The following is a 22,284-nucleotide window of genomic DNA, read 5'->3' on the forward strand; positions in this document are numbered from 1 at the left end:
CTGGGGTAATCCCGAGTGTGGCTCAGGGTTACCGCTTTTGGTACTGAAAATTTACCCCGAGCCACACTCGGGAATACCGCCAGGGAGGTTAAGAGCAGAGAAGGTTAATTTCATATTTTAAACTTTGCAGTACACTGGACAGCCCTGTATAGGTGTCAGTTTAGGGGCACAGTACACCGGTCCACCATAACGTTATGCCCACCCATCTAATGTTGAGTAGGTCCCCCTTTTGCAGCCAAAACAGCCCTCACTCATCAAGGCATGGACTCCACTCGACCTCTAAAGCTGGGGTATATGGCACCATGACCAAAACTATCCCCCATAGGAGTGGGGATTTTTTTTAGGCAGGTATGACACCAAAAAGATTAAAAAATATGCAATTTTATTTATATTGTTTTAAAAGAACATAGCATAACAAATGTTGTTATAGCACCATAAATCTAAAACAGATAACAGGCATCTTGATGATACTATACGTCCTATATTTATATGATATGAATGATACAAATATGCTCTGAATCCTTTGACGCGTTTCAGGTTGTTGTCCTTTCATCAGGGGTCTGTGATAAGGAGATTGCATACATTTGTTTGCTTCTGTTAATAGAAAATATAACATAATTTCAATAGTCATCAAAAAAGTCCATGCATGGTGTATAAAATGCCATCCAATCATCAAGTACCTACCAGTCCAGAATGAAAAGGGACAAAAAGTCTTAAGGTGGTCATAGACATATATGGATCTGTCGAAACGCCCACCGAGATGATAAACCAAAGAGAAGAAAAGCAGTAAAGAAAATCAGCAGAGAAGGTGTCCCTAAATGTTTCCACGACGATCCCCAACTTCAGTGTTGTGACATATTATGGATGCTAGTACAAATGATAAAGGAAAGTTCCTTAACCACTTCTGGACCAGAAGGTTTTGCCCCCTTAATGACCAGGCCATATTTTGCGATTCAGCACTGCGTTACTTTAACGGACAATTATGCGGTCTTGTGACACTGTACCCAAATAAAATTGATGTTCTTTTTTTCTTTTCTTTCTTTTGGTGGTATTTGATCACCTGTGTGATTTTTTATTTTTTTGCGCTATAAACAAAAAAAGAGCGGCGATTTTGAAAAAAAATAAAAATATATATATATATATATATATATTTTTTTTTTCACATTCTCCTATATAAAATTCCCAAAAAAAAAAGATGTAAAAATTTAAATTTTTTAACATTTTATGCCAATTTGTTTTCTGCTACATATTTTTGGTAAAAGAAAAATGACAACAAGCGTATTTTGATTGGTTTGCGCAAAAGTTATCGCGTCTACTAACCACGGGAAAGATTTGTCATTTTTATTGTGTTTTTCTTTTTTTTTTTACTAGTAATGACGGCGATCTGCGTTTTTTTGCGAGACTGCGACATTGCGGCGCGGACAGATCGGACCTATAACTGACATTTTTGACACTTTTGGGGGGAACAGTGACATTACTAATCAGTGCTAAAAATATGCACTATTACTGTAATAATGACACTGGCAGGGAAGGGGTTAACACTGGGGATGATCAAGGGTTAAATGTGTACCTAGGAGCGTGTTTCCAACTGTGGGGGGCGTGGCTTGTGAAATGATCGCAGAAACCTGTGTTCCTATATAGAAGGATCACAGGAACTCTGTGATCATTCCAGGGAGAAGAACGGTTGGCTGTGTTTACAACAGCCGACCGTTCTTCTCTCTCAGCGGGGAACGATTGCGGGTGTCAGGTGGCAATCGGGGCCACCTACCCGCTGCATCGGCTTCCCCGCTCACGAGCAGGCGGGAGCGCGCCCCCTAGCTGCCTGCGTGCGACCGACATATAGCTACGGCGGTTTGCCCAGGAGCAGCTGTCTGCTGCAGTATAACTACGGCGGGTGGTCGTAAAGTGGTTAAGTACCCAGAAGGCCTTGCAAGTACATTATATAGAATCATACAATATAAAGGGGTATGACTGTCTCAATAGGCTGAATTACCTTGTTATGTTAGCAATCAGTTTCAGGGGAAGTGTGGCTGAATTCAATCTGGCAGTCCACAATGTTCAAGAGCTTCTTTATGGAGTCCAATCTCTTGACCCGGTAGAAAGCCCCCCAGAGGGAACTAAAAGTGGACCAGAGAGGGGATTGAATTGTAATGACAGTATATGGCACCAAGCCGTCAGTAGCAGATCCTTTAATTCCTGTAAGTTGTGAGGTGGGGGCCTCCTTGGATTGGACTTGTTTTTCCAGCACATCCCACAGATTGATATATTAGGATCTGGAGAATTCGGAGGAAGTCAACACTTTGAACTCGTCATTGTGTTCCTAAAAAACATTCTTGACCCATTATTTCAGTGTGACAGGGCACATTATCCTGCTGAAAGAGGCCACTGCCATCAGGGTAATACGGTTTCCATGAATGGGTGTACTTGGTCTCTAACAATGTGTAGGAAGGTGGTACGTGTCAAGTAACATCCACATGAATGGCAGGAGCCAAGGCTTCCCAGCAGAACATTGCCCAAAGCATCACACTGTCTCTGCCGGCATGTCTTCTTCCCATACTGCACCCTGGTGCCATCTCTTTCCCTGGTAATTGACGTGCACACCCCCGGCCATCCACATCATGTAAAAGAAAAGGTGATTCATCAGACCAGGCCACTTCTTCCATTGCTCCATAGTCCATTTATTTTTTGGATCCAATCTTTATTTTTCTCCAGTTATTAATAAATACAGGATATGTTATTGTTGCTTTATAAAATACATAAAGAACCTAACACCAGAAAAATAATGTACATTTACTTTTATAACCAAAAACACGGTCAGTGATTTTGTTGGAAGTGAATGTACATAGACTGAACATCAGTGTACAAATATATAACATAAAAAGAAGCAATGTTTGTATTAAGAATACACAATTCTGCCAGTCCTGCTGCATTGATAGATCAAAGCTTGCCGCCTCAACCTCCGCAACATCTCCAAGATACGTCCCTTCCTAACCAATGATGCCACAAAGCTTCTAATCCACTCCCTGGTCATCTCTCTTCTCGATTACTGCAACTCCATTCTCATTGGCTTACCTTTAAAAAGACTATCCCCCCTTCAGTCCATCATGAACGCTGCTGCCAGGCTCATCCACCTTGCAAACCGCTCTGTGTCTGCTACCCCTCTTTGCCAATCCCTCCATTGGCTGCCACTCAACCAACAAATTAAATTCAAGCTACTAACCATAACCTACAAAGCCATCCATAACTTGGCGCCCAGCTACATCACTAATCTGGTCTCAAAATACCAACCAACTCGTTCTCTTCATTCCTCCCAGGACCTCCTGCTCTCTAGCTCCCTTGTAACCACTTCCCATGCTCATCTCCAGGACTTCTCCCGAGCTTCTCCCATCCTCTGGAATGCTCTACCCCAATCTGTCTGACTATCTCCAACTTTGACTACTTTCAGACGATTCCTGAAAACATATCTCTTCAGAGAAACCTATCTGGAATCCACCTAACAACTGTGCTCTTATTTTCTCCATCAGCCCATCCCCCACAGTTATTACCTCTTGTATCTCTTGACCGCCCCTCTTAGATTGTAAGCTCTAAGGAGCAGGGTCCTCTGATTCCTACTCTATTAAAGTGTATTGTATTTGTACTGTCTACCCTCAAGTTGTAAAGCGCTGCGTAAACTGTCAGCGCTATATAAATACTATATAATAATAATAATCAAATGGTATGGCAGTAGTAAGTCCAGGTGACATGAATCTATGCTGCTTTAGGTTTTTTCGAAGCCAACAGTGATGAGGATTTTCAGTGTCTGGACCTAAAAGGGTATTTTTCTGAACTCTTCATCCCCAAAGAAGGCTTAGTAAGGTGGGCTCAGACATTCCAGGGCCAGCTCCCCTTTTAAACCCTAGGTAGAGGATGAGGGGGGATGAAGCCCCAGCGGATTGTGAACTGGCCGCATTTGAACACCTTCTGCAGACACTGCTTGGACTCTTTCCTTATCTCAGGCATGGTGAGTGTAGAGGACACCCGGCTGAGGACCCGTAGTCCATTTCTGATGCTCACATGCCCATTGCAGGCATTTTTGGCTGTGGACATGGGTCAGCATGGGCACCTTGACCAGTTTGCAGTTACACAGCCTCCTACACAACAATAATTTATGTATTGCGCTGCCAGGCCGCAGTACGCCTAGGCGCAAATAGTGTGTAAGTGCCACATCCCAATGAGTTAGGAGTTTGGAAAGGAAAGAAATGTTGGACTTTATTGGCACTAATAATTAAAATTGTATATTTTAATAAAGAATAATATAAAATTATGACAGGGAGCCAAGAGAAAACAGAAATACAGTCTTTAAAAAGCACACAACAAAGTGTGATGGCCATTGTTTCTGCTTTCAACACATCATCTTCAGGGATAACGTGTTCACTTGCTGCCCATTATATAACACTGATTTACAGATGACATTGTAACGAGATAATCAATGTTATTCACTTAACCTTTTAGGGGTCATAAAGCTATTGCTGAGTGGTGTATAATATATTCATCACCAAGCACAGCCCTGGACAGCTCCTGTCACCAAAGACTGCACCTGTAAGGGTCAGTATAGGGAGACAGTGCGATTAATTGGGCACCATGGACATCTACTGTAAGAGTCAGTATAGGAACACAATATCATACCTTCAGCAATAGCAACAGCTTCTATAATGATTAGTATAGGAACACAGTATAATATAAAACCCTGGATTACCTGCTATAAGGTTCGGAATCAACACCCTGGGTAGCCTGCTATAAGGTTTAGAATCAACACCCTGGATAACCAGCTATAAAGTTGAAATCAGGGCTCAACAAGATTTTTAGCACTGTGGCCACCTTATAAAATGGTAAGAATTGGAAAACAATATAATGCATTCAGCACCCTGGAAAGCCCAGAAAAGGTTCAGTACAGGAGCACCATATTCAGCACCATGAACAGCTCCTACAGGGATCAGAATACAGGCACATTATAATACATTCAGCACCAAGGACAGCTCCTTATAAGAGTCAGAATGGGAGCACAATACAATCAGCACCATGGACAGTCCATTGTATGGGTCATAATAGGAATAAAGTACAATGTAATACAATTAACACCTAGAACAGTACATTGTATGGGTCAGTATAGGAATAAAGTACAATGTAATACAATCAGCACCTTGTACAGTCCATTGTATGGGTCAGAATAACATTAAAGTACAATGTAATACAATCAGCACCCTGGACAGTCCATTGTATGGGTCAGTATAGGAATAAAGTACAATGTAATACAATAAGCACCATGGACAGTCCATTGTATGGATCAGTATAGGAATAAAGTACAATGTAATACAATCAGCACCATGGTCAGTCCATTGTATGGGTCAGAATAGGAATAAAGTACAATGTAATACAATTAACACCTTGTACAGTCCATTGTATGGGTCAGAATAACAATAAAGTACAATGTAATACAATTAACACCTTGTACAGTCCATTGTATGGGTCAGAATAACAATAAAGTACAATGTAATACAATCAGCACCCTTGACAGTCCATTGTATGGGTCAGTATAGGAATAAAGTACAATGTAATACAATCAGCACCATGGACAGTCCATTGTATGGATCAGAATAGGAATAAAGTACAATGTAATACAATCAGCACCTTGTACAGTCCATTGTATGGGTCAGTATAGGAATAAAGTACAATTTAATACAATCAGCAACCTGGACAGTCCATTGTATGGGTCACTATAGGTACATAATGTTATACATTCAGCACCAGGGTCATTATAGGGACACCATATATTATATTCACCACCCTTGACAGCCCTATATGAGTCAGTATAAGAACACCATATATTGCAATCAGAACCCTGGACATCCCCATATAAAAGCCAGTATAGTGTCACCATATATTCAGCACCCTGGACAGCTCTATCTGAGTCAGTACTGTATAAGGACACCATATAGTATATTCAGAACCATGGGAAGTCCTATATAGGGGGTCAGTATAAGGACACAGTGTATTATATTCAATAGGCACCCTTGACAGTCCCATACATTGGTTCCCAGCCCCCCTAGATCAGTCGTTGTCTCTCGGTCTGCCTTGCTGCAGGAACAGGACACATCAAACCAGCTCGACCCTTTTGAAGTCTTCGGGGCTATAAATAAAACTAATTCTCAGCAGGAGGCGGATCTAAACAACACAGAACACAGACTATTGTGACATTTAATTCTCCTCTGTGCCCACACTGACCATATTACCATACCCCTGACACCCAACCTCATTGCCCTTACCAAAGCCCTGCCATCTACTGATCAGTCCCTTTTGCCCTCACCAGTGCCCCTACCAAACCCAAATTCTCACTGCTTATTAATCTGTGACAGCAGTACACCCATGCCTAGATATTTACTCCCTCTCTCTCACTGCCCACATTAAACCCTTCCATACCCCTTGCCACCTCTGCAATTGTCCTGTACCCACAATAAGCCCTTCTAAACTCCCTGCCAATCTCTAATACTGTCATGTACACACACTAAACCCTTCCATACCCTCTGCCAACTTCGATTACTGCCCTGTACCCACAATAAGCCCCTTTAACCCCCCTGCCAACTTCTGTTAAAGACCTGTTCTTACAATAAACCTTCCATTTCTCATGCCACCTATATTACTGCCCTGTGCCTAAACTAAGTACTTCTAACCCTCCTGCCACCTCTATAACTGTTCTTTACCTACCCTAACCTCTTCCAGTCCCCCTGCCCCCACTCTCATTGCCCTGTACCCACAATAAGCTCTTCTAAACCCCCTGCCAACCTCTATTATTGCTCTGTACCCACACTAAACCCCCCTGCCAACCTCTATTACTGCGTTGTACCCATGCTAAACCCCCCTGCCAACCTCTATCACTGCCCTGTACCCGCAATAACCCTTTCATACACCCTGCCACTTATATTACTGCCCTGTGTGCACAATAAACATTTCTATCCCCCTGCCACCATAATTACTGTTCTTACCTACCCTAATGCTTTCCAAACCACCTGCCAACCTATGTTACTGTCCTGTACACACATTAGACCTTCCAAACCCTTTGTCAACCTCTGTATCTGTTCTGTACCAATACTGAACTCCTCTAAAGCTCTTGCTACCCCTATAACTGCTCTGTACTATAACCGAAACCCTCTAAAGCCCCTGTTACTCTTATCACTGCCCTGTACCCACACTGAACCCCTCCCTAGCCCCTGTAACACCCTATAACTCCCCCTATACTCACACTGAACCCTTTCATAACACTTGGCACCCATTTCACCTCCCTGAACCCACACTGAAACCCTCCCTAGCCCCCCCAAAAAAAAAGGTCGAAGGGTTAAAAGAGGTGATGAAGAGGTGATTTGAGGGATTGAAAGGCATTGTGCTTTACAGGCCATGCCCCATATATAAAATCCCAATCTGTTTTTTATACTGCATCCACCAAGGGGATGGAGGTGTTATGCTTCTCAGCTGGTCATTTCCAGTTTGTACCATCGCTACAACTTAGCTATTTGAGTTTTGAGACAACAGACCAGTCATGGATGGGGGTGGGTTGGGGGAGGTTTGGGCTGTCTCCCTCCCACCTGTTCCCCCATCCATCCATTAGCAGCCATGTGCTCCCATTGTGGAGACACTAAATTAGGAAGTGTTAGGACTGCAGGTAAAACAGGGTGCCGTGTAGTGGCCCTGCAGCTTACACATGCGTTTGCAAATAGGTGTCAACTAAACCCCTGTTCTTTATATTATGAGACAGGTCTACTTGGTTGGTGACAGACTGGAGGGTGAGTACATCAGACTGGGGGCTGGCTGACTTCCATGCACCTCTTTTAATCCTTCAACCTTCATTTTTTTCTGATACAGGGATGGAGACGCTGGGCACTACCTGCTGGTGTCTCACTTAAAGTCCCACCTAGCCTACTGTGTTTACCCTCCCTAGCCCCTGCCACTCCCTATCTCTGCCCTATATACACACTGAATCCTTCTATAACCCTTGGTACCCATATCACCATCCTGTACACCCACTGAATTCCTCTCTTTCGCCTTCCCCCCCTATCACTCCCCTATACACACACTGAACTGAACCTTCTATAACCCTTGGTACCCATATCACCATGTACCCCCACTGAACCCATCTCTACCCCCTGCCACCCCCTATCACTGCCCTATACACACACTGAACCTTCTATAACCCTTGGTACCTATATCACCATCCTGTACCCCCACTGAATCCCTCTCTACCCCTACCACCCCCTATCACTGCCCTATACACACACTGAACCTTCTATAACCCTTGATACCCTTATCACCACCCTGTACCCACACTGAGCCCCTCTCAACCCCTCATCACTGCCCTATACACACACTGAACCCTTCTATAACCCTTGGTATCCATATCACCACCCCGTACCCACAATGAACCCCTCTCAGCCCCTCATCACTGCCTATACACACACTGAACCCTTCTATAATCCTTGGTACCCATATCACCACCCTGTACCCACAATGATTTATATTATATATAATACAATATTATATATATATATATATATATATATATATATATATATATATATATATATATATATATATATATATATATATTATATAACCTAAATATATATTATAATAATATATATATATATAAAATAATATAATATATATATATATTATATACCATATATAAATATATATATATATACAGTATATATATATATATATATATATATATATATATATATATATATATATATATATATATATATACCATATATATATATACCATATATAAATATATAAACCATATATAACCCTAATTAATGACAGATCTACAATGACAGCCATTCCCTTTCTCCCTTCTGATAAGGGTAACCTATGGACCACAGCGGCTGAAGAAATACAAGTCCCAGCTGGTAATGTTAGCTGCATGCTGGGATTTGTAGTCCCTGGAAGGGGGGGGGGGTCGCTGGAACATCGATGCAGAGCGCTGTTGATGACAGGCTGCAGTTCCCACGCTCAGCCACAGGAGGCGCCCGCAGCGCCCGACAATTAAGCGACCAAGCCAGAAGGGTTTGGCAGAGCTCAGCATCTGCTCGGAGCTGTCGGAGGAACCTGGGGGGGGTAGAAGTGGGGGGCAGCAGCCGGGATCGTACAATCTGATGGTGCACACTGCACTGAACATCGTATCTGAACCAGGGATCCATCCGGAGTAATAGGAACAGAGCTTGCTGGGAGTCAGCATTCCCTTCCCTGGTGAAGTTTCCCCTTGCACCCCTTGTATGTGGATTACTGAGACCCCCCCAGGATTAAGTGACAGCAGGGTAAAGTTTTTTTTTCTATGAGTTTTTGGAATTTCTTATGCCTTAGAGGAGCCATCATCAACCTGGAGAGGACTACCTGCTTGGAGGACCAGCCAATGAGTGGCCATACACTGTGCACCCAGATCTGAGCAGACACAATGAATTTCTGAACAGCTGGCACAATAGACCTGCAAGCAGCACAGAGAGATAAGTACCATGGAAGTTACTCAGTTTATCATCCCTTCCTTTCATTTATAATTCTGCAAGGTGGCTGGTTTGGATTTGGCCACATTGGATGACTCTTGGAAGCTTGGATTATTCTGGATGTACAAAGCACACTTGTGTTGGCATGAATCGGAGAATTCTAGAATAATATAGATATAGCTCATGCTCGGTACTAAGCCACAATCTATGCAATAAACTCATTGTTAGTATGAACTGTCTAGAAATGAAAGTCTTGGCTAGCCAATCTTCCCACATGGTGACCACCACATCGGCAGATGTTCCTTACCTTCTAAAACTTAGTATGATAGTCTGATTGCCTCTGTGTCCTGGTGCATGGTGACAAATTCATCATGGAGCTGGGCTAAGCTTCCTTTCCTCTTCATCAACAAGAACCTAGATCATGATTTCATCTACCCAACAAGGGACCTTCTTCTACGGCTGGGGCACATTGGGTCAGAACTGGCTGATGGCCATTTTCATAGCAGGCTGTAGACCCTACAGGTCATCGTGGGGAGCGTAAGGAAATTTTCAATGGTTTCAAGCTTTTGTAAGGTTTTTTTGTAAGGGTACCATCATATCTGTGTAAAATGGCTTCTAGAAGTACCATCAACATAGAGATATGTCTAAAACTGAACTGGGTCCCTCATGAGCCCACATGGAGATGTAAGTAGCCGAGCACCTTTGGTTGGTGTCCTGTTCCTTGCTGCCTAGGGGGCAGAGGATGGCTTGTCGAGGTGGCTGCTGCTGCATATTTGGTCACCTGAACGAAGATAATGGTCGTTTCCTCTTGTTGGCCATTCTTATTATCCTTTACCTGCTTTGTGGAGCGGCGGTTTTCTCAGCCATTGAGCAGCCCAAAGAGAGAGAGGCCAAGGAGAGGTGGCAATTGAAGTTTGACAACTTTACCCAGAAGTACAACCTCAGCAAGAGTGACCTGCGCAACTTTCTGCGGGACTACGAGGAGGCCAACGTGGCTGGCATTAGGGTGGATGCCATCAGACCCAGGTGGGACTTCACTGGGGCGTTCTACTTTGTTGGCACCGTCGTCTCTACAATAGGTAAACCCTTACATTTTGATCATTAGGCCTTCTACCTTATTGCTAATCATTCGACTGTCATTTTATTTGTTTGTGAGAATATTAGCATGCATAAAGAAAGGGATGTATTCCAGAGATAAGACTATAATCCTTCCACTTTATAAAACTCTGGTCCGACCACATCTGGAGTATTCTGTCCAGTTCTGGTCGCCAGTCCTCAGGAGGGATGTGTTGGAGCTGGAGAGAGTCCAGAGAAGGGCAACTAAACTGATTAGGGGATTGGAGGACCTTAATTATGAAGAGCGTTTACAATCGCTTGATTTATTCTCCCTGGAGAAGAGACGCCTGAGGGGGGACATGATAGCAATTTATAAATATCTCAATGGGGATCTCAGCTTAGAAAAACAGCTATTCAGTCGAAGGGATTGCATGAGGACTCGAGGGCATACAATGCGATTAGAGTAGAAGCGTTTTAACCTCAGGCAACGAGGGGGGTTCTTTACTGTTAGGGCTACAAGATTGTGGAATTCTCTACCACAAGAGGTGGTTTCTGCGGGAAGTATGGTGGCTTTCAAAAGACTCTTAGATGTGCATCTCAATGATCAGAACATTCAGGGCTATGTGAGATGATTACAGCCACACACTCCTACACAGGTTGAACTGGATGGACTATTGTCTTTATTCAACCTCACCTACTATGTAACTATGTAATAAGACAAAGAGCAAAGTGCATGGCTGTCCATGTGATACTCTTACCTGACTCTATTAAATCAAAGTAGATGTAATTCCATTTAGTAAAATCTGATGTAAGCTTTAACATACTGACGCTACTTAAAAGTAATGTTCGGTATACTTACTCATGAGTGCTCAACCATTGACCCTCCAGCTGTTGCCTAACTACAATTCCCATCATACCTCTGCCTTTGTGAGTCATGCTTCTAACTATCAGCCTTGCAATGCCTCATGGGCCTTTTAGTTCTGCAACAGCTGGAGGGCCACAGGTTGAGAACCCATGAGTTAGAGCAGGGGTGTCCAAGCTACGGCCCTCCAGCTGCTCAGGAACTACAATTCCCATCATGCTTAGTTATGTCTGTGAATGTCAGATATTAGAGCTTCAGCTTTTCAATAAAAAAAAAAAAAACATCTCTTGTGAGCCATCCACGAAGGTTCTGGTTCAAGCACTTCCTGTTATATAGCAATCACGGAACCCACCTTAAGATATTTCATGCAGCCAGTGCTGTAGATAGGAAGTGGCTGCAAAGAGACTGTAGGATATCAGCAGCACTGAGATATAGCAAAAGATAAAAATGGGTTTAAAAACGTTTTTTTACTAAACAATGCGGCGATTGTTTATGATACACAGTGCATGGAGCCTGGGGTTTACTTTATTGGCTGCAATGTGTCACTGCACATTACTCCTCATTATTACCCTCCATATACTGCTTATGTTTATGAACAGTTTTATATGGCTTCTCAATCCAAGAGTTGTTAGATAATAGTTACTGTATCCCCAGGAGCAGCCAATAAATGATCAGCTGAAATGTAAAGCCTTGAGGAGTAGCCGGTTTCCGACACTTCCTAGTGTGTCAGATAACCCACCACTATAGATCACCATAGGGAAGGATTGGTCAACTTACTTGATGTAGAGGCCCTCAAGTGCAAGCCCTTATATCACCAAGAGACACATATACTTAGCAGACACTTTATTAGCTACAGCTTGCTGGACCCCCTTTTGCCTTCAATCTTCATGGCATAGATACAACAAGGTGTTGGAAACATTCCTCAGAGATTTTGCTCCATAGTGACATGATAGCATCACTCAGTTGCTGCTGATTTGTCGGCTGTACAACTATGATGCCAATCTTCCACCACATCCCAAAGGTGCTCTATTGGATGAGATCTGGTGAGTGTGGAGGCCATTGGAGTGCAGTGACCGGATCTGGTGAGTGTGGAGGCCATTAGAGTACAGTGACCTGATCTGGTGAGTGTGGAGGCCATTGGAGTACAGTGACCTGATCTGGTGAGTGTGGAGGCCATTAGAGTACAGTGACCGGATCTGGTGAGTGTGGAGGCCATTGGAGTACAGTGACCTGATCTGGTGAGTGTGGAGGCCATTGGAGTACAGTGACCTGATCTGGTGAGTGTGGAGGCCATTGGAGTACAGTGGCCTCATTGTTATGGTGAAGAAACCAGTGGTGAGATGATTGGAGCTTTGTGACATGGTGCATTATCCTGCTGGAAGGAGCCATCAGAAGATGGGGACACTGCAGTCATAAAGGGATGGACATGGTCAGCAACAATACTCAGGTAGGCCGTGGTGTTTAAACCATGCTCAGCTGGTACTAAGGGGCCCAAAATGTGCCACGAAAATATCCCCCCACCATTACACCACCACCACCAGCCTGAACCGGTGATATAAGGCAGAATGGATCCATGCTTTCATGTTGTTCTGACTCTACCATCTGAATGTTGCAGCTGAAATCAAGAATCATCAGACCAGGCAATGTTTTTTCAATCTTCTATTGTTCAGTTTTGGTGATCCTGTGCGAATTGTAGCCTCAGTTTCCTGTTCTTAGCTGACAGGAGTGACACCCGGTGTGGTCTTCTGCTGCTGTAGCCCATGTGTTTCAAGGTCCGATGTGTTGTGCATTCAGAGATGGTATTCTGCATACCTTGGATGTAACGAGTGGTTATTTGAGTTACTGTTGCCTTTCTATCATCTGGAACCAGTCTGTCCATTCTCCTCTGACCTCTGACATCAACAAGGCATTTTCCTCCATGCAACTGCTGCTTACTGGATATTTTCTCTTTTTCCCACCATTCTCTGTAATCCCGAAAGATGGTTGTGTGTGAAAATCCCAGTAGATCAGCAGTTTTTGAAATATTCATACCGGCCCATCTGGCACCAACAACCATGCCACGTTCAAAGTCACCTAAATCCCCTTTCTTCCCCATTCTGATGCTCGGTTTGAACTTCAGCAAGTCGTCTTCACAACATCTAGATGCCTAAATGCATTGAGTTGCTGCCAAGTGATTGGCTGTTTAGCAATTTGTGTTACCAAGCAATAGAACAGGTGTACCTAATAAAGTGGCCGGTGAATGTAATCTTACAGAGAGCTGTCAGAGTCTGCAGACGTCCAGCAGGTGATGACCAAAGACTACAGGAGATGGTCACAGACTGAAAACATGATATAGAAATGATATGAAGTGCGTGTCACCGGCACAACAGAAATAATGTCAAAGATTATTCATAAATCAGCCACAGCTAAAAAAAATTCTCACTGAAGTGTGAAACTATGACAAATGCTATAAATGGTGATAGCCGCCCTAAAATAATATCAAACACAAAGTTAGAAAACATATATAAAGTCCATTAGTGTAACCAGGGCTTTTCTTCTCAGACAATAGGTGCAGGAACTCCCCCCTTCTGAGTCCCCCCCCCCCCTTGTCTCTGTGCCTTACCCACCTCTAAGCACTGTCCCTTGGATCCACCCCTACCCACCTCCTCCCAGTACTAGACCACCCACAACAAAATACTACCCCCCAGCAACATTAGACCCCCAGCAGCAACAACAGATTTCCCAGCAGCCAGCATCAATAGACCCTCCAGCAGCCAGCAATAATAGACCTTTCCCTCAATAGTAGATCCCTACCAGCAACATAAGACCCCCCCCCCCAGCACCAACAGATCCCCCACCATCAACAATAGCCCCTCACACAAAAACAGATCCCCACCAGTGACAATAGATCCCCCAGCAGCCAGCATCAATAGACCTTCCAGCACACCCCTTGCTATTACATACATTCAGTGCTGGAGGTGCCGGAACTGCGTTCCCTCGCGTTCCTGCTGAAAAAAAGCCCCGAGTGTAACATACAAAAGGTGACTGTGAAAGTTCCTCCGTGACACCAAAATCAAATTCAGTACTGTGCACACTGATTCACACCTCTGTGCCACCATCCACCACCAACTATTATGCTCACTCACCAGAGTCCCTCCAATATTGGGCGTTGTAATCCACTCCTCAGGGATATTGGATCCACTGTATTACTCAACTTGTCCTTAACCTTCCTGGTGGTCTGATTATGTCAGGATTTCTGTGCTAAAAGCGGTACATTGTTGTGCATGGAAATCTGTTTTATATTTTAAAACTCACCTTCCCCTGCGATCCCCCGTTGTCCTCCCCCGCCGTCCTCCCGCCCTCCTCCCGCTCTGTGCTCGGCCGATGCCGGCACCTGTCTTCCGGTTCCCTTCCCTGCAAGCGTTGCGACGCAGGGGGGTGGAACCGGCAGCAATTTAAAAAATGTAAATAAATACACGAAATGAGATGATAGAAAGCTGCGATCCTAACGGATTACACTGTATCATCCCATTTCACCACAGGATTTCACCTGGTGACTTTTCCAGTGCCCTGCCTGTGCTTTTCCAGTTCTTTGTGCCTGGAAAATAGAGAACGACCATGGCATCCAAAAAGCGTTCTTTTTGCGCAAAAGCGCTTTTAGACTAACTGGAAAACAGCGACAGCGAAACGGAGTTACTTGAAGAACTGAGCGATAGCGATTGGTGGGAAAATTGGTCATCCGGTACGGAAAGTGACGACAGCGACGGTTCTGATGTCTCTTTCTGGCACATCGCTCCGTTGGAAATTCTGAAGAATCATTTCATATTCTTCCCAAATTCCACATCTATGTGCCAGAAAGAGACATCAGAATCGTTGCTGTCCTCACTTTCCGTACCTGATGACCAATTTTCCCACCAATCGCTATCGCTCAGTTCTTCAAGTAACTCAGTTTTAGTTTTAGTGCATAGCATCCTTTCTATTATAAATTTATACAGTTGCGCTGAATTTTTTTTATTTATTATTTCTTCAGTGTTGTCACATGAAAAGATATAATAAAATATTTACAAAAATGTGAGGGGTGTACTCACTTTTGTGAGATACTGTGTGTATATGTATATATATATATATATATATATATATATATATATATACACACACACACTACCTGGCCAAAAAAAAAAGTCACCACCTGGAATTAACTAAGCAACTAACTAATCTAAGCATGCATTTGCCGAAAGAATTAGGTCAGCTGACCACCTGAATATACTGAATGACCAAGTTATTCCATCAATGGATTTTTTCTTCCCTGATGGCACGGGCATATTCCAAGATGGCAATGCCAGGATTCATCGGGGCTCAAATTGTGAAGGAGTGGTTCAGGGAGAATGAGACATCATTTTCACACATGGATTGGCCACCATAGAATCCAGAACTTATCCCCATTGAGAATCTTTGGGATGTGCTGGAGAAGGCTTTGAGCAGCGGTCCGACTCTCCCATCATCAATACAAGATCTTGGTGAAAATGTAATGCAACACTGAAGGGAAATAAATCTCATGACATTGCAGAAGCTTATTGAAACATTGCCACAGCAAATGTGTGCCGTAATCAAAGCCAACAAAATATTAGAGTGTGTGACCTTTTTTTTCGGTGGCGACTTTTTTATATATATATATATATATACAGCCCTCAAATTTTTTACTCGCCTGCTCGCATTTTGCGAGTGGAAAATGATTGCGGGCAAGGGTGAGAGAGGAGAGGAAGAGGAAAGGCGGCCGGATAATCAGAGCGGGGATCGCTGCACTGTAACATCTTTTATTTGAATTGCCGGGCGCTCAGCTTCACACGTAGTCCCGCCTTCTGGCTCGGTTCCTTTGATAGACAGAACACCGCCGGTACGTGTGACGTCTATCATAGGAGCCGAGCCAGGAGGCGGGACTACTTGTGAAGCTGAGCGCCCGGCAATTCAAATGAAAGATGTTACAGTGCAGCGATCCCCGCTCTGATTATCCGGCCGCCTTTCCTCTTCCTCTCTCTTCTCCTGCACAGGTGAGGCTGCAATCCATATTTATGGTCACATGGTTGGGGGGGGGGTCTAATATAGGATTACAAGGCTCAGCATGTCTAATTTATGGTCACATGGTTGGGGGGGTCTAATATAGGATTACAAGGCTCAGCATGTCTTATTTATGGTCACATGGTTGGGGGGGGGGTCTAATATAGGATTACAAGGCTCAGCATGTCTAATTTATGGTCACATGGTTGGGGGGAGGCGTCTCCTATAGGACTACAAGGCTCAGCATTCCATATTTCTATTCACATGCCCAAGGGGGGGGGGGGTCTCATATAGGACTACAAGGCACAGCATGTCTTATTTATGGTCACATGATGGGGAGGGGGGGTCTCATATAGGACTACAAGGCACAGCATGTCTTGTGGTCACATGATGGGTGGTCTTATATAGGACTACAAGGCACAGCATGTCTTATTTATGGTCACATGATGGGGAGGGGGGGGTCTCATATAGGACTACAAGGCACAGCATGTCTTGTGGTCACATGATGGGGGGTCTCATATAGGACTACAAGGCACAGCATGTCTTATTTATGGTCACATGATGGGGTGGGGGGTCTCATATAGGACTACAAGGCACAGCATGTCTTATTTATGGTCACATGATGGGGGGGGTGTCTCCTATAGGTGGGGAGACTGGTGGCGAGTAACCCTTAAGGCCTGGCTAGTAGCTCAGGACTTGAAATTTTGAGCCCTTTAGTCCCTGTTCACACTAAGGCGACCTGTGAGGCGACCTGGTCGCCTCACAGGTCGCCGTAGGTCGCCTTCCATAGGGAAGCTGCGGACCCGTTGCAATAGGAGCGACACAAGTCGCTCCGACTTAGAAAAAGGGTCCGGAGCTTCTTTGGGGCGACCTGGAGGCGACCGCCATAGACTTCAATGTTATGAAGTCCGTGCCGGCCGCTCCGAGGTCGCGGCGCGCTGCTCGCACCGTGACCTCGGAGGTCGCCCCGGGAAGTAGCGTCGCTTGTATGTGAACGGGGCCTTATATATATATATAAAATATTTGGGGATTCTAATTAATTTTCTAGCAAAACATACTGATTTCATTTTGTAAACAAAAATTGCCAGAACAGGCCTGGTCTTCAAGTTATCCATCGATTTGTACTCTCTTTCAGCCTTTCCTGAACTTGTAGGCCATTGTTTCAGGCTTGGGGATTTCTTCTCTAAATATTTGCACGTTCTATTGGTCGATAAGTGTCTGGGTTCTGTAAACTTGGATCGGTAAAGCTGATCAATACCTTATCTAAACCTGTAGATAAAGGACTTAGAGTACCAGCGGATACGGCATCTTAGCTGCACAAAGTAGTCTTGCACGTCGTGTTCTTTTTTCACTCCAAAGGTTCATTTCAGAGGGCGATTGTGTGTTATCATTGACGTGTCTGCTGCAACGATGAATGTATATCCAGTCTCAGGGGCAATTTATCGCCAGTGGTTGGCATTTGACAAACTAATGCTGATTAGAAATCTCTTCATGGTGCATCAAATGTTCTCAGCCATGTGATACAAAATGTTCCGTGCCAGCTCTGTGAGGACCCTCAGACTGTCCTATCTGGTGATTGTGGGCCAAGCTGTAGGTTGCTTGGTTAACGGGGATTCTGGCAGCCTAAAACTGCCTTTGGGTGTCTCCGTCTGAGAGTTCTCTGCACAGTACAGAAGCTCTTAGAGGAGATAAAGAGGGAACATTTCAGCAAATCTTGGCATAAGTCAACAAGCACCAACTCCTACAGAACCGAATGAGATCATCTTATGAGAAGCACGGCGCACCACTTCTGCTCTCTTTATTCATCGATTAATATGTTCATTTTATTTTGTTCAAGTAGTAAGCCCTAAATGAATGGCACTTAATTTGTTTTATATACTATAAAATAATGATCATTTTTAACTAGTGATCGACCGATTATCGGCAAAGCCGATATATCGAGGGCCGATATGCACTTTCCCTGATATATCGGAATCGACCCCTGAGGTTACCGATATTGCCGATATTTCGGGAAAGTGCTGTACCGGAGTGATGCCTGCAGCTAGAGGCATCACCCCGGTACCGGCGTCCATAGCCGACGGTCGGCTGTCTTGTAATGACAACCGATGCGGCTGAGAAGCCGCTCGGCTGTCATTACAAGGAGAGGGAGGGGATGTCCCCCTCCCGCCGCCTTCCACGGCTCTTCCGGGTCCGATCCCACAGGGAGACCCGGGCAACCAGCCTGCAAGGCCGCCGAAGACCCAATCAAAGCCGCATTCGGCTCTGATCGGGTCTCCATGCAAAAACCCGGAAGTGACGTCATGACATCACTTCCGGGTACTCGGCGCCAGATTTTTAAAAATGACAGCATTCAAAACAGCCAAACTTGGCGTTTTGAATGCTTTTAAGTGCAGAGGAGGGGTTTGGGGTCTTTTAGACTTCCCAGATCCCTCCACAAGAGTACCTGTCAAGTGATAAAAATTAAAAAAAATTTTTTTTCTAAATGTACGAAAATATCTGCCAATATCGGCCGATACCGATATGCAAAGGCCAAAATATCAGCAACGAAAAACAGTTATCGGTCGATCAGTTACCCTATGTTCACACCTTTTTTGTGCATTTTCCGTTTTTCAGAAAGGAGCTACAGTCCATCTAACAGGGTTTCCTGTTCACTATCTATGCGTTTTTCAGCCGGTACGTTTGTGGAAAGGGCCGGTGACTTTTTTTTCCCCACAGCAGATTGTGTTTTGCGTGTAATAGATTTCAATGGAGTCGCTCCAGAAATGCACTGTATATAGCTGGTTGCTAAGGAGCGGGCTGGGAAGCCGGCCGCTGCGTCCTTACCAACCAATGAGTCATCAGCTGTCAGTAGGGTTTCCAGCCAGATTCTGTGTGAGTAAGAGCAGCACATATACACTTGTTAGGCACATTTAACCCCTTGATTGTCCAGCCAATGTCCAGCCAATGTCATTAATACAGTGACAGTGTATAGTATTATCACTGATCACTGTATTAGTGTCACTAGTGATGTCAGTGTCAGTTAATGTTCCCTCCCAGCATTTTCAGTTAGTGCCAGATTGCCCACCACACTATCACAGTCACACTATAAATCACAGTTTACCGCCATTACTATATAATGTCTGTATCGGTATATTGATCACGGTCAAAACTAGTGTCCCCAAAAACCTTAGATGTGGGATTTTTTTTTTCCACTAAAGACGTAGAAGAATACATTTTGGCCTTAATTAAATAAAAGAAATTAAATTTTATTGGATATATTTTATAACAGAAAGTAGAAAATATCCAATAAAATTTTTTTTTAAAAATCAAATGTCTTCATCAGTTTAGTCCAATATGTATTATGCTACCTATTTTTGGTAGGAAAAAGAAAATCCCAATAAGTGTATATTGATTGGTTTGCGCAAAAGGTATCGCATCTACAAACTGTGGGATATTTATTTTTTATTTATTTTTACTAATAATGGTGGCAATCAGTGACCTATTGCGGGACTGTGATATTGCGGCGGACAGTTGGGACACTAACTGACACTTTTTGGGAACCGGTGACACTAATACAATGATCAGTGCTCAAAATATGCACAGTCACTGTACTAATGGCTGGGAAGCAGTGTTAATTTTGGCAGCAAATTTCAATTTAGTTTTAGTCTTAGTCTTAGGACTAAAATGGCATTTTAGTTTTAGTCCTATTTTAGTCTTCTGCAAGTGTTTTAGTTTTAGTCCTATTTAGTCGACTAAAACTCCAGTATATTTTAGTCGACTAAAACGCCCTACATTTTAGTCGACTAAAACTCATTTTAGTCATCTATAATCAAATGGGTGTAGTTCAATTGTAATTTGTAATGCATTATTTAAGCATTTCTCTACAATTTCCAAACTCATTATATACTACTGCTGGTCCTGGAGTGAAAAATCTAATATGTTATTATTTATGCTTTGAGCATGCACCAGTGTTAATTTTTGGCAGCAAATTTCGATTTAGTTTTAGTTATAGTCTTTTGACTAAAATGCTATTTTAGTTTTAGTCGTATTTTAGTCTTAAGACTAAAATGCCATTTTAGTTTTAGTCGTATTTTAGTCATCTGAATTGTGTTAGTCGACGAAAACATTTTAGTCGGTTTTAGTCGACGAAATTAACACTGCTGGGAAGGGCTTAAACGTCAGGAAGTGCCCAAGACCCGGAAGTGTTGGATCATCTACTAGGTATGTGATCTGGCGCAGCAGTGCCACCTTGCTGCCGTATAAGTAAGTTACACGGGAGGAGGCAAGTGGTTGAAATAGCGCAGTGCTGAATAGCAAAAAATGTGGGAGTAAAACCTTCCGGAGTGGTTAAATAACCACTTGCCGACGGCCCCCCACAGTTTTACTGCGGCAGGCAGCCTCCTGCGCGAACTGACATAGCTCTAGGTCGGTCACACGCGTGGTGCTGCGGGGCGACCGCGCCGCCGCCGGTGCATTCCCATCCCCACTAGGCAGCTGGGGGTGCCGATGCACGGGGCCGGCGGCCGCGATTGCCAACGGGCAACCGCGATCGCTCCCTGTGGAGAGAGAACGGCGGCCTGCTGTTGTAAACACAGCAGACTGTTGTTCTCTCTGGAATGAACACAGAGCGCCTGTGATCCTCCTATATAGGATCACAGGGCTCTGTGTTGATTCCACAAGTCCCTCCCCCATACAGTTAGAAAACACCCCCTAGGCTCACACTCAACCCTTTGATCAACCCCTGGATTTAACCCCTTCCCTGCCAGTGTCCTTAGTACAGTAACAGTGTATATTTTTAGCACTGATTATTGTAGTAATGTCACTGGTCCCCCCCAAAAGTGTCAAAAATGTCAGTTAGTGGCACAGAGGGAAATTGCCACTGGTCTATCCTGTAGCCAATTGGTAAGATCACTGTGCCTATATAAATATTGGAGTATCAAAGCTCATTAACCATAACCTTGTGTGTGCGTAATGAGACCCGTACTCCAACATATCAGCATGCCCCCCCATGGTTTTATTGCAGTCTGTGCCCCCATTGGGGAGTGTCACTCATTTGGTATTTGTTCTGGTAACTCTTATCCCCAACGGTGAAAGAATCCACCAAAAAAGGAATAAAGTAAAATAATAAAATCTTCCAATTGGGACACTAGTCCGGTGACAACCAGCGATTCACTCATCCTGTTTTGGCCATGGGACAAGAAGGGAAGGGTAAATCTCCCCATTAGGACCCAGATGGCAAAAAGTCATAACCCTCCCTTTACGCAAATGGAAGAAAAAATGTTCCCCTGAGTTCTGCTTTAAATGTGAGCCTGGGGGGGGGGGGGGTGTCTTGGCTTGCAAAGGACTTGTACAGAGCTTATTGTATAGTGTTGATCATAAAATATTTGCATTACCCTTACAGTTAATTGAAAAAAAAAAATGTCAGTTAGAGGTCCGATTTGTCCGCCGCAATGTCGCAGTCCCACTAAAAATCGCAGATCGCCGCCATTACTAGAATAAATAATTAAAATAAATAAAAATTACATAAATCTTTCCCCTAGTTTGTAGACGCGATACCTTTTGCGCAAACCAATCAATATACACTTATTGCGATTTTTTTTTACCAAAAATATGTAGCAGAAAAAAAATTGGCCTAAAATGTTAAAAAAATTTTGATTTTTAAAATTTTTTGGGGTAATGTTATATAGCAGAATGTGAAAAATATTGTCTTTTTTTTCCCAGAAATGTCGCTCTTTTTTTATTTATAGCGCAAAAAATAAAAATTGCACAGGTGATCAAATACCACCCAAAAAAAAGCTCTATTTGTGGGAAAAAAGACAT

General features: G+C 43.7%; 1 protein-coding gene across 1 annotated transcript in view; it reads left to right on the top strand.

The window, feature by feature from the left end:
* The first annotated feature begins 9,394 nt into the window (after positions 1 to 9,394).
* KCNK13 (potassium two pore domain channel subfamily K member 13) overlaps positions 9,395 to 22,284 on the top strand; it is a 178,434-nt gene continuing 165,544 nt past the window's right edge. Inside the window, exon 1 of the mRNA XM_082242802.1 lies at positions 9,395 to 10,612. Coding sequence (XP_082098928.1) covers positions 10,276 to 10,612 — 337 coding nt within the window. The 5' untranslated portion in view covers positions 9,395 to 10,275. The remainder of the gene's footprint in view (positions 10,613 to 22,284) is intronic.

This window comes from Pelophylax lessonae, assembly GCF_965119305.1.
Source record: "Pelophylax lessonae genome assembly, chromosome: 13".
Lineage (NCBI taxonomy): Eukaryota > Metazoa > Chordata > Amphibia > Anura > Ranidae > Pelophylax > Pelophylax lessonae.